Below are 13108 nucleotides of genomic sequence, written 5' to 3' on the forward strand. Positions count from 1 at the left end.
GGGATTCGTCTATTGAAGATTATAAATTGTACTGCTCGCTCTACCGGCCATAAGTAAAACTTTCAGATTCAACCGGTTAGGTCATATTCAATGGGTTTGCTTAAAGATATGAATTTTGATTTACATTAAATTGGTATGTTTTCTTAAAAACTGCTGCAGGATCCTTTCAAACTTTCACTCTCCTATCTTTTTTTGAGTCAATATTTAAATGAAATCAGTCAATTCTGAATCGATACGATTTCTGATACTACTGTATGAAGAAAAATGTTCAATGACACTGTAAACCAGATATCAGGTCTTCTGTGTTGTACCATATCAAATGCAAGAGTTAATTTATGAGATATCCCCTCTGGAATACTGAGGATGCTCTTCTGATTCAGAGCCATTCTACCAATCACAGGACCTGAGATATGCTAGAAATATCACAGAAATAAAATCCCCCATCTATTGATAACAGCCCATATAGTACATCCAGAATACAACCTACCTAGTGTACATGTTTTTTGTACACTTGTATAGGACAGAATGCAAGAAAATTTTCCAGCTGACACAATGTCCCCTTTATACTTATATTTATTGCAAATTAGTGGCTGAAAAAGAAGCAATGGCAAGACCGAATGAAAGAGAGAGAGAGAGAAAAAAAAAGGTAATTTTACCTTTCCCTCTTTTTTGCAACATCAGTCATGACTCTTTCAACATTTCTGGCAAGCACTCTTTAATGCTTCAATGTAACCTGAGATTCAAAAATAACTCCACTCAGGAGTGCTTCAGTTAATCCTCCACATAGGCTATGACAATGTGTGAACTGTGTTAAACTGTAACAATAAAAAGGTAATGAAATAAAATTGTAACTAATCTACCAGTACACAGCAAAGAGTAATATTCTTCAGAATAAATATTGTGCGGACTCTGACAACAAATTGGCGAGGCAGCCAGATCCTTCCAGAAACTTTAAAGAGTGGGCTCTGCAGTGAATATCCATGATGATGGACTGAGGCAGGTCCTTTTACCTCAGGGTTAGACAATGGGACTGACTGGGTACAAAGTATGGGGCAGGAGAAAAGAACGCCTCCACACAAAAGATGCGACATAGACCCAAGGCACATCTGCAGGGTATAACCAGCATTGACTGGTTTCCATTCGACGATCATGTCTGAAGCAGTCAACCCTTAATAGGGAAGGCTGAATGCTTGGGGTTGACATTTTTCCTTCAGTTGGTGCTCAGATGCATTGAGGTTAAGGTGTCTTGCTGCATTGTGCTCATTGGGAAGTGTGAGAAAGGGGCCTTATCAAAAAAAGAGCAATACTAGCTGACAAGAAGTGCCATTACTGAAACCTGCCTGTGAAAGGTTTCCTCATTAACAGGGAGCACAAGAGCTAGTCCAACATAAAGTCACTGCAGCAAACTAGAAAAACTTTGCCTCCCAGCAAGCAGAGAAAGACTGATCTAAAAACAGTTCCCCCCCCCCCCCCCTCTGTGCATAACAACAATCAGTTACTATGGCCTCAAAAAGTAAAATGAATTCAATACTGGGGCAAAACCCTCTCTCAGAGCTTCTTTATAAATTTGGACATTGTTTTGACCAGCAAAAAAGGTGCTGGGAAATCAATCTGCTTGTAAATAACAAAAGTGACTAAATATTAGAAAGGGAAACGTAAGAGAGAGAAAAAAAACTTGGAAGAAAGTAAAAATTAAAAAATAAATAAAACCAGGATTTTTTGGTTTATATTGTACAGCGGAGGGTTAGAGGACTTAATATTGCGTAGCCCTTGGTTGAAAACAAACAGGTATATGAACAATGATGGCAGTAGCTACCCATCACTGCTATTCTCAGGGCATACACAGACTTGGCAAGTATCAGTCTGTCACATTTTGTTTCCTCTTCATTTCTGTACCGCTAGTATAGATATATGTCTTGTTTAAGGTAGGTTACATGTGCACAGATCTGCAAAGAGTGCAATGTAAATATGGACATACTTTTTTACTTGAACTGAATCAATTTCTTGCTAAAAAGGTTACACAAGAGATCAACGGACACCTGAAGTCCTTGTAGGGCCAAAAGCAGATTTCTCCACCCTACACAAAACTGTGGGCCATCCCAAAAGAAAAACCAAAAACATTTCCACTCTGCAGCAGCACACACTGCAACTGAACTTCACACTACAGCATCAACCAAGAGGTCTCACTTGTGAGACAGTGAGTATAAAGAGAGGGAATGCGAGAGTGGAAGGTGGGGTTAGTAACTAACTCATCTCAATAAGTATAAGGTCCTTCCTCTAGAAAAGGCAAGGGGCTGAGATTGAGAGGTAAGGGGGGGGTGTCTAGAATAGTGGGGAGGTTCCAGGACATCAAAGGAGCCATGAAAGGGCCTTCTGGGTGAATTCATCTCAATGAAAGACGAGCGCTCCAGCAGCATAACTCACTGAGCTGTCAGACCAGTTTCTGCACTGACTGGACTGAGCATAGTTGAGAAAAGAAAAGTTCATGTCTAGCCCATTCTTCTTCAGCTCTGCCACAGCCTGAAAAGAGGTATGACATGTAGTTAATGGGAGAAATCCACAAAGAGTAATGGATATGAACTTTGAGGGTTCAAGAACTATGAGAAATGTAAGCAGAGTCAATGGTATGGGGCAAATTAGCAATACCATAGGCATCACCAACTAAAGCTGAACAATTATATTGCCACATGTTGCAAACAATGTTTTGCAATATATTAAAACACACTGCTGATGAGACAGTTGCAATTTTAAGCAAAAGTATTTACATGTTAATTATAAATGCCATGACTCATCAAAACACTCACAGAAAACATCTTAAATGTGAGACTGGTCTAGGTGCTTACAGAACACAAATTGTATTTTGTGATTTGTTTAATGACTTATTTGCATTTGGCAGCTCTGTGTGATAGCAGGTTTGCCAAGGCCAATATAGTGCTAACAGTTAAGATTGTGCAGTCTTATTGCAGACCTAGACAAAATGATGCAATCCCAGCAAAAACATTAAGTTAAAGGAACTTCTATGGAGTCCGCTTATGATCTCTACAATATTAGGCACAGTATACTACATACTGCCTCTCATTCAAGGTTCGAATCGAAGTTTGACTCCAGGCCTGTACTTAGTTGAAAATGGTTTAAATATTACTTTCACACCTCTGATGATAATAGCATTAGTAATGAAAAAAGCTTACATTTAATAGAACACCAATGGGGTGACGACCACAAATAGTATTATGATATTTCTTCAAGTAGTTACTAAAGGAGACAGGGTCCAGCTGTTCTATAATTCCCATACCCTAGAGCAGAGGATGAAAGAACAAAATGACAGTCATGATTTTGTTACAGCTAAAATATTCAAAAAAACAAAGAAACAAAAAAGCTACTTTTTGCAATGGTTAGGAAAACTGCCATTTGTAATTATACTGCTTCATTCTTCTATTACAATATGATCTGCAATGTGCTGAGTGGCTGAAGTTGTTCATTTGTAACATGGTTATAGACTGCATAAAGTTGACAAATGACAGTACATTTGGCAATCTGAATGCCTGGGATTGATCAGAACACTCCCAGATCACTCCCTGAGACCTGGTCAGCCTGCCAACAATACAGTGAAGAGTTTTGGGATTTGTTGCTGGTTTCTTTTATAATAAGTAATGGCTGATCTTGATGCATATTTGGAAATGTTTTATGATGATTGCAGCCTCCTGTACACCACAAACTAATGTGAATATGATGAATAACCAAATATGCTGTTAAACTAAGCTGTACCATTAAAAAGCCACTATGTTCTGCTATCCAACCTTGCCCATTACAGGCATTTTAACATGTATTCTTAACTTGGCAATAAAAAAAACCACACAAAATTAAAGTTAAAAAAATACCTAATGGTTACACATATGGAAGGTACAATAATAGAGAAGCTAAAGCTCCTTGTAGTCTCTGTTTTCATCTGCAATGGCCAGGGTGGCACCAGAGTTATTTTAACTTTGGACATCATGACAAGCCATGCTGTGACTAGCATCTATCTTGGAAATATAACACTGTATCCAAGTGACATATCCCTGCCATTGCCTGCCCCCCCTCCCCGGGCCAAATCACCTGATCTCCATGACCAGTTCCTGCATTCTGTTGCATTCCATCACTGCCTGCAGACAGGCCTCACTGCACTGCACTCACTTCCCCAAATCATGTAGTAACCTTGCTGTCATTACCTTCTGGTCAAGCTCATCTTTTACAAAAGAACGCATTAAGAATTAAAATCTAATCAACCTCTGATATCAGCTGTTTTACAGACTTCTAGTGTGTTACTCTTGTGTGTGAAATGTAAAAGTCATCTTACCATCTTGTCGAGATGTTCAATAGATCTATATATCTCGCCTTGATTTTCATCATAGTACGTATAGCGGAAGCGTTGACCTGGAAAAATACAAAATAGAACTGAAAAGCATGAATATTGAAAAGCTCCATACTTTCATCTGTGCAAACATTTGTAAACACAAGTTCTTATGTATTGCCCCAATAGGAGAATCTAAAGTTTTACAGTCTGCATCTTTTTGTTTATAGGAACCTTCTCCATTGTCTGAAAATCAACTCAAAATGACAGTGTCCATTTTAATTGCATCATTTTAATTCAGTTCTTATATTTCTAGAGTTCATGCTGTGTTCTTTGGGACTTCCACAGCAATTCACTGTATTTGAAGAGAATGGTAAGATGAAAAACTGCATGCCAATCACATTCAAGACATAAAATGAAACTAGGCATAACTTAAAATAATTATAATAAATCTTCACATATAATTAATTAGGTGTCAGGCTAAGAACAAATTTCAACTGCACTTTAAAAACAATAAAGGTTTGGCAGAAAGTGCAGAAATTTGTTAATGACCTACAAACCACCAAACAGTCTTGCCCCACAGTACCTTAGAGAACTCCTAGTGCATTACAATCCTCCACGTCTGCTTAGTTCAAAAGCTTCCGGCTATTTACTAGTACCAAGAATAAGAAAATCTACCGCAGGGGGGCAGAGCCTTTTCCTATAAAGCTCTACGCTGCTACTTCCCATCTTAGGTAAAGGTGTAGATCTGGGGTCCATGAGCATTGAGAGTTATTGTAAACCAGGATGTTATGTCACTTCACCTCTCTATTGTCACTCAAGTTCGTTGACTGAGAGCAGTGGAGTGCTGATATTCCAGGACGCCCTCATGCATGTTTCCTGAATTCTCTCTTTCTGGATAAAAATTGTCAGCTAAATGTCATAAATGTAAATCTACTAGTATTGATTGTGTGAGTGAACATTACATGCTGAATACATGGAGCTTTTGTTAAATAGAACGAATAACAACTTGACTAACAAATAACTTGACCATCTCAGACATTTCAAGTTTTTCCTCAAGGAAAGTCTATGTGAGTTTTTTCTGTGACTGGACCATACTGATAGTAAACTAGCATTTGTCCAGGTTGGACAGTCTTCGTACATTTTGGCTCCTCATACTTAATTTGGTTGGTGTTATTAGACAAGGTTTAATGCTAATTAGTGTCATTAGACACCTCTGGTTTAAAGTGTAAGTGTGTGTGTGTGTGTGTAAAAAGCACCCACCCCAGTGGCAGAAGTCTGATGAAATGATAAAGAGATTGGAAGGATCGGCCAGGTATTTGCTAAGCAACTTGCCGTACTCCTGTTCTTTAGATTCACTTAGAGCTCCCACTAGCACTGGAACAATGCTGAATTCGTCTTTATAGCTAGGATTGAGGGAAAAATGTATTAGTGTCCAAGCTAACCATACGGTTCTTCATACAACACATCCACACGTCCCCGTCCCCCCACCGAAGTTCAAAAACTGTGACTCAGCCAAACATCAGTGATGTTTATCAAGCTCTGTAAGAACAGATTGACAGTGCACTAATCAAGAAGCTTTTTAGAGCCTTTAAGATGGAAACTGTGATGCTAAGCTTTAGATGCTGAAATTAAATGCTAAGCATCACATTTCATAATGGTATTACATGTAATAGATTAACAGCAAACTATTAAACATTACTTCTTTCAAGAACCTAATGTTTGCCCTATATGATTTAGCTATGTGGACTACAAAAGCTGTCTGGGATAGAAGCTGTCTGATTACTATGGGCAGCTGTGGGACCCTTACCTTTCCATGGCTTTGGCAGTGTAAGGCAGGTGCATCTCAATGCTGTGCTCATCCTCATCTGTTTGCAAAGTCATTCTCTCAAACATTCCCGTTTTCCATAGATCAGCATAAACTGAGAATGGAGACACCATCATTAATACTTCCATTGCATTTTGGAGTATTTTTTCTTGGAGCACATCTCATATCAGCAATAAAGTTTAAACCTTAATATAATATCATAACATTTTCTGAAAATCTTGCAAGTGTAAAATAGCCACAAAAGCGACAAAATAATTCCTTCCAAGCTGGCCATTGCTACTTTAACACCATTTTGTTAATAAATCGAACACTAAGCAAAGAGAAAGATTTGGTCGTAAGCAAGCCATCAGAGCATTACCTTTCTGGTCAATCCTCAGGTCGTACAGTGGCGTTCTGTAGACTTCAGCAGTCGAGAGAGCACATCGAGAGAGGGGCACATGGTGCGAGGGCCCAAGGATGAACACCCGTCGGCTACCCAACAAGAGCAATATTGTTAAGATCTCCCTCTATAGACAGCTTCAACATAATATTCACTTGTTAGGTGATCAAAACTCACGTAATAGAGGGGTCCACCTGCTTGTAGGCATGGGCTGCACAAGCACCACAATAGGTATAACCAGCATGTCTGCAAAAGAGTTTCAGAGATAGCAAAGGCTAAAAAGTCACCAACTTTCAGAGTTAGCTCAATTACAGCTATATAAAATCAACAAATTAAACTATTACTCTTCACTGCATTCAGATATTCACCAAGTTTATTTTGTAAAAAAAATCCCAATTTTGTAACAGCAAGCTTGGTTGCAGCAAAAAAAAAATACCTAAATTAATTTAATTATTTCATTTATAATTCATGACATTTTTTATAGTCACATACGGTGCTATAATGGCTCTGGCAGGTCCTACTGTAGAATCTGCTTGGGATAACCAGCCCTCCAGCTGTGCATTCAGCTGAGATCCTAAAGCGAATGTAACAGGGAAAGAAAGGGGGGGGGGGGAGGGAACCCACTCATCTATAATTTATATATATAAAAATACTTACACACAGTGACTTACTGAAATCACATGTTCACACAATATCAAACAATGTCATTTTAAGATAGCCTCCATCACTGGGTATGCCTACTTGGTTAAATACTTAATCTGTGCTTGTCAGTTTTTATGAACCATTATTTAGCTTTTTAAAAGACAAGTTACAGGTGAAAAAAAAAAAAAAACCTCAGTCTTCATCTGAAATGCTAATTTCAGGACAATTTGTCCTATATTTTATAAATAAAAAAGACTCAAAACCAAAGTACTAAAATCAGATTAAGTAAAAATAGTGTGGTGTTTACTACACATTCTCATTTAATTTGTCATATTGTATGTATGCTCAAACATGTTCTTGCACAATAAACTGTCATTTGGATAATCCCTAGTACCATCGTCATGATTACCATTAAACCCTCCTTGTCAACTTCAGCAGCTCATGTTCTTGATTACTGAATTTAAAAAAAAAAAAAAAAAAAAAAAAAAAAAAAAAAAAGGTTTCCCCCAGAAAAGATCATATTACACTGAAAGTATCTAACATGAGACAAATATCAGCACCTTGAGAGTGCTCTGTCAAAGACAAAGACAGAGACAGACAGATCTCAAAACCACCACCTCAATATTACTGACTTTGTACAGCTTGCTGCCTTTACAGACATGAATAACAATTAGTCTGTTGTAGTTTTGCAGTCATTATTGTAGTACCTGGACAAATTTATGCAAGTATTTTCTAAATATACTGTCTTAAGATCAAATGAAACTGGAAACACCTGAAACAGGCAACATTGCTTTTGTTGTATTAGTTTCTCTTTTTACTTACAAACTAAAAGGAGGACTATTTGCTCAGTCACAAGCAAGAACATAAATGCACTTTAATTAGGCAAATGGAACATTTTCAAACCTATTATTTTCCCGCAAGGAAAATGAATAACAAAAAGGTTAAACCTTTTTTTTTACCACATCATATGAGAATGCAGTGGTCAAACATACACTGGCACTGTAATTTAATTTATTTATACAAAATATTTTTTTAAATTATTTAAAAAAAAAAAAAAAAAAACCCCACACACATCAGTTTATCACAGCCAAAGCAGCACTGGCCCACTAGTCGACAACAAAATTCTTCAGAGTAAAGTTGTTTTTCAGCATTTTACAAAGTGTACAATTACTTACAGTAACCCAAAGCACAGTGATTATGTTAAATAGATTAATATGGTTTACCAAATAGTTGTAAATATCCTTCAATTATATCTGAAAATTTGCAGCAACTGTCACGTCAAATCCAAAGTACCGGAGTACTGGTGGAATGAAAAACTGCCACTGTCCAATAGTTTACAAATTTCACTGTTCTGTCAAACAGCAAAGTTTCAACTCTATACAGAATGACTGATCATTCTTATACAATATGATCCTGACCCTTGTCTCAGCCCAGAGATGGAAAGACAATTTTAGCTATCAAACACTTGTATAACGAGCAAGCTACCCAAGACTTCTTTCCATATTTGCTACATGAAAGGAAACATTAACTCTCCTTTTAGATAGGACACCAGCAAGGTGAAAAGACAAAAGGCAAAGAAAGTGAGTCATCATGGTCTACATGGGTGGGTGCCTACTCATTTGAGGGCAACACACAGGCGAGAGTAAAACATAAGACGATTTCTTGAAATACATTTATAGCTCTCCTGCTTTACCGGAGAACTCAGCAGCTATTCGGAGCTATATCTCCCAAGGCAAAATGTGGACAAATACCAGCATGGTAAGGACAGTCTTAAATCGACAGAGACTCACATTCAGCAAACATTGTCACACATTCTGTGTTTAGTGAGATGACACCCATGACTAACTTACCCAGCTTCAAAATGTGCTGACTAAGCTGTTAACTGCTGGAGTCGAAACAGCACGGCTAGCCAGTTGCTCCAAGCTGGGGCTAGACTTACTTGAATGATGCGTTACCAGCACAGGTAACGTTAGCAAAATCAGCTGTGTTGACATATAACAGCTATCCAGCAAAACAGTCAGGTTGCTGTGTTTTTTCGTAAACTACCAATGGACTACAAGGATAAAAAAAGTGACATGTAGCATTCTGGCTAACTTCTTTGTAATGGAAAACATCTACTTGCCAAGACGTTTTTATACCCATGTTAGCACACGCCAACACACGCTAGACGGCTAACTGAAAAATACATAGCGTTAGGTTACTGCTTAGCTAGCTATGCCAGCAACATTAAAGCAATCAGCTGAGTTACACTTTTATGTGACACAAAATCACTATAAGGCGAAACATTCACCAATGTCCAAGTTAGCGAGCTAAAACCTTAAACAGCCAAACAGTTAACCTAGCTAGCTGGGGATAGCTAATCTGTCCAACTACATTTCGAGCCTAGCGAGCGTCTTTCTTTCTAAACTTACTTAAGATATATATGCTAGCTAGTAATTATAGCCAAGTTATCCAGTCAGTAAAGAAGGCACTCCGTTCAACATAGTAAGCAAGCATTAAGCCTTAAAAGTTAGCCAATGTAATTAAGGCTACTTGCATATCTAATAATAAAGACCAAACTGAAAAAACACGGCCTGTGCTGAGCGAGGTATTTAAAAATTCACAGCTGATCACACTTATCCCCGCTGTTCGAGGGCAGCTAACAAGCTAGACAGCCACCAAGCTAGTTCCCAGGACCTCGGCCCATGAGCACCCCTTATCCCCGGTTCTACCTGAGGCGGTGTACCAGCTGCCGGCGTGACTTGCTTCTCTGCACACCATTCGGTTCGACATCTTGGTACCCGAGCCGCCTATCTTGGTCAAATAAAAATCTGATCGGTGGGGGAAGAAACCCAATAATAGTGGGGAACAAAAGCAAAAAAAAACCGCTAGCACAAAGATAAGTAGTCTGACCAAAGCTGTGTGCGCAAAGACTAAGAATCTGAGAAAATATCTCAAGATGTTTTAACCATATACTTTAAAACAAAATCAGAGTATCATATTAAAACAGGGAAAGGCGTTTTGAGAACGTCTGTCTCTGAAGAACAAAGCGCGGACCAGTTCACCCGTTTGCAGACAAGTTAGTACATTATCCGGAGAGGCTAGTTTGTCCTAACTCGGCTACCGTTCCATCAACGAGACTGCAAACCTGACTGGTTGAGTTGAGCTAAATATCCTGACTCTTTATTGGTCGATGAAGGTAGGGGGCGTATTAATGTGTTCATAAATCTCCAATCGGGACTCATTGATACAGGTCGGCTGTTTTCATATTAATGATGACATAAAGGTGCACTTTCGAGGATTGTAGTGGCACTTACATATACCATATATCTAGTTTTCTGGCGTAGATCTGTAAATGGGGAAAGCTGGTAAACAGGTCGCATGCACATTTTAAACGGAGGGACTCTAGCTAGACAGCTAACTGAAAATCTCAGGTTAGGGTTTTTTTTGTTTGTTTTTTTGTTTTGTTTTGGTTTTTTTTGCCAGAGGTGCAACCTGGGTCAGTGGCTTGGAAGTCTTGGAAAGCTAGCGTTAGTGCTGGACGACCTAATAATTAGGTCTGTTTGCCTACAAGGTATGTGTTTTTTAATACAGTGGCTGGTGAGTATCTAAATATGTGGTATAAATCATGTGAGATGTTTAGTTATAATTGACAAGTCAATGTTACACGTTTATGCATGTGTGTATTGATAGGTGTTAAAAGATTTTATGTGTTGCTTTCTGATATCACATGGTAAGTAGAGTCTCAGCCATCTTAAAGATAATCTGTATTTACCAGACCATAACATAGACCTTGATTTTTTGTTTGATGAATGTCATGCAACTACTACCAATCCAGCAGTAAAACTCTCTCTCTCTCTCTCTCTCTCTCTCTCTCTCTCTCTCTCTCTCTCTCTCTCTCTCTCTCTCTCTCTCTCTCTCTCTCTCTCTCTCTCATAGTCCTGTAGTATTGCAGGCAATTAAGTCAACCATGACTTGTTAGACTAATCTGTCTGTGACACAGAACACTGGATCTTTTTCATCATTTGTCTCCCTTGTTGTCATTAAGATAACCTATTCCACCCCCAAGTGCTACTTAACCTTGGCGGGATATAGGATTTCCTGCAATGAGCCCAATGCTCTCTAGCGCAAGTCCTGCTCATCGACCCCACCCTCAAATGCACTGATGTAAGGGAGGACTGCAATACAACCCATTTTCAGGCATGCACATAAGTTGACAGTCTTGTGCCAAAAGAGATGGCACACCTCCTAAGATTCTGAATGGCTCTGATGTTATTTTTGTGTCCTCCTGTCAGTTAGAGAGGGCCAGGCTGTGCTTACTGAGGGCCATAGGGTCATATCATCCCAGTCAATATTTATTATTTTTAGATTCAGTGATGCAAGAAGTCAACTGCAATTTGGAGAAGGGGTCTCCTTTCTAGGGGCACAAATGTATTTCTATTAGATCTATAGCATCAGCTGGCAGAATGTGTCTATTTTCAAAAAGTGTTTGTAGAGAGGGAGATTACAGTTACAAGTTACAAAGTTACAAAAAGCGCTAATGAAGCTCATATTCTGAGTCATACTTGGAACTGCTTTTACAGTCATGAATGTCTGAGAGAGAATAAAATGAGAACAAAGATATGAATGCCCTTAAATGTTCACACTTGTCAAGTTAACCAAAAAAAGGAAATATGTGTGAAGCACAGTCAACAGTAACTCTCCTCAATGCAAGATACTCATAGAACATTTTAAGGATTTTAAAGATGGGTAAGTGATCAAATCCTTTGCAGCATCTTCACTGAAATACCAAAAGTACATTATCGTTACCATTTTCATTTCTTATCAGTGTGACCAAATCAACATTAAAAAGGAATTATCAGCTGTAGTGTCATGTCACAGTCAGCACCCAGCCAACCACCCACATCTGTACATACTAATTACAATTCCTGATCGCAGTCATCAACTTATTAGTTTGTGTGAACACGTTCTTGTTTTGTTTTCCCTGTTTATTCCTGCAGGTCTCCATCCTCAGTGGTTTGTAGTAGCCTCTGCAATATACTGTGCCATATCTTTCTGAGCTTGTCTTTCCTGCATATTTTGCAGCTTGCTTGGTGAGCCTCCTTTTTGTTTCCTGTTTAAATAAACATCTCATATTGAAACATGAGTTAAGCATTACTTGTCTCACAAAAAGCATTCCACTCCAAACAAATGAACACGAATAACAAGCAAGCTCTGTGAATACCAAGCATACAGAGACAAGCATACAGTGACCTTAAACTCATCGTGTCAACCACAACCTATTTGTAACACACACAATGAATGATATTGATGGTAATTGCACTTATTTTGGTAAGTACTCGCATGCATGTTGAGGTGTAAGACTAGAACAATCTGCTGCAGTTATGTTTACCTCAGCTGTTTGATCTGTGCTCCTGAAATGTGCCTATTGTCCAGGTGTAGCAAAAGAGAGAAAAGCCACAAGATGCCACTGTTGCTTTTGTAGTTCATTTCACCGAACAGTTTAAGGCATTTTAAACATGGTGGATGTATTGAAGACTGCTTAGTATTAGATGTAGTCTTGAATTTAGCAGGGGTTTTTATGCCAAGTTGTACAAGTCCTGCTGCACTGTAAGAGATTGCTTCTACAAGTGACCAGTGGTAGACTGACAGCTAATGGACTTTTAAGGCTTTTGACAGATCTATGTGCATGTTATTAAATATGCTATTATTGTTATGAATGAAAGAATTAATATCACATTTTGATGTTATAATATTTTTAGGGAAGATTAAATAGATAGTGGTTGTACCACTTGTCAGTTGTTTTACAGTGCTTACATCATTCATAATCTTGGACCTAAATAGTATCTACAATAAGATTTAAATGGAAGTTATGGAAATTACTGCTGCTTTTCCAGATGCAGTAAAATGGCATGAATTATCATTCTCTTTGAATTTTGGAAATGACTGA

General features: G+C 38.4%; 1 protein-coding gene across 2 annotated transcripts; it reads right to left on the minus strand.

Moving 5' to 3' along the window:
* Positions 1-555: 555 nt before the first annotated feature.
* On the minus strand, positions 556-10291 carry memo1 (mediator of cell motility 1). 2 transcript variants are annotated; one of them, XM_027014238.2, is made up of 9 exons: positions 9891-10291; positions 7030-7111; positions 6715-6783; positions 6517-6629; positions 6141-6252; positions 5666-5736; positions 4337-4413; positions 3189-3293; positions 556-2520 (listed from the first exon to the last, which is right to left on the minus strand). In XM_027014238.2, exons 1-9 carry the CDS (start codon positions 9949-9951, stop codon positions 2389-2391), a joined length of 822 nt encoding a protein of 273 aa, XP_026870039.1. In that variant the 5' UTR covers positions 9952-10291; the 3' UTR covers positions 556-2388. The 2 variants fall into 2 exon arrangements, with proteins under 2 accessions (XP_026870039.1, XP_026870038.1); XM_027014237.2 differs by having other exon boundaries at positions 5594-5736; positions 9891-10290.
* Positions 10292-13108: the final 2817 nt, after the last annotated feature.

Source organism: Electrophorus electricus, chromosome 9 (genome assembly GCF_013358815.1).
Source record: "Electrophorus electricus isolate fEleEle1 chromosome 9, fEleEle1.pri, whole genome shotgun sequence".
NCBI lineage: Eukaryota > Metazoa > Chordata > Actinopteri > Gymnotiformes > Gymnotidae > Electrophorus > Electrophorus electricus.

Coding starts and splice junctions, on each gene's coding strand:
- memo1 (XM_027014237.2), bottom strand. CDS start 9,951: ATGTCGAACCGAATGGTGTGCAGAGAAGCAAGTCACGCCGGCAGCTGG. Junction 6,253..6,516: donor CCTGAGGATTGACCAGAAAG/GTAATGCTCTGA, acceptor CTCCATTCTCAG/TTTATGCTGATCTATGGAAA. Junction 4,414..5,593: donor ATCAGACTTCTGCCACTGGG/GTGGGTGCTTTT, acceptor GTATTTTTCCAG/GTCAACGCTTCCGCTATACG.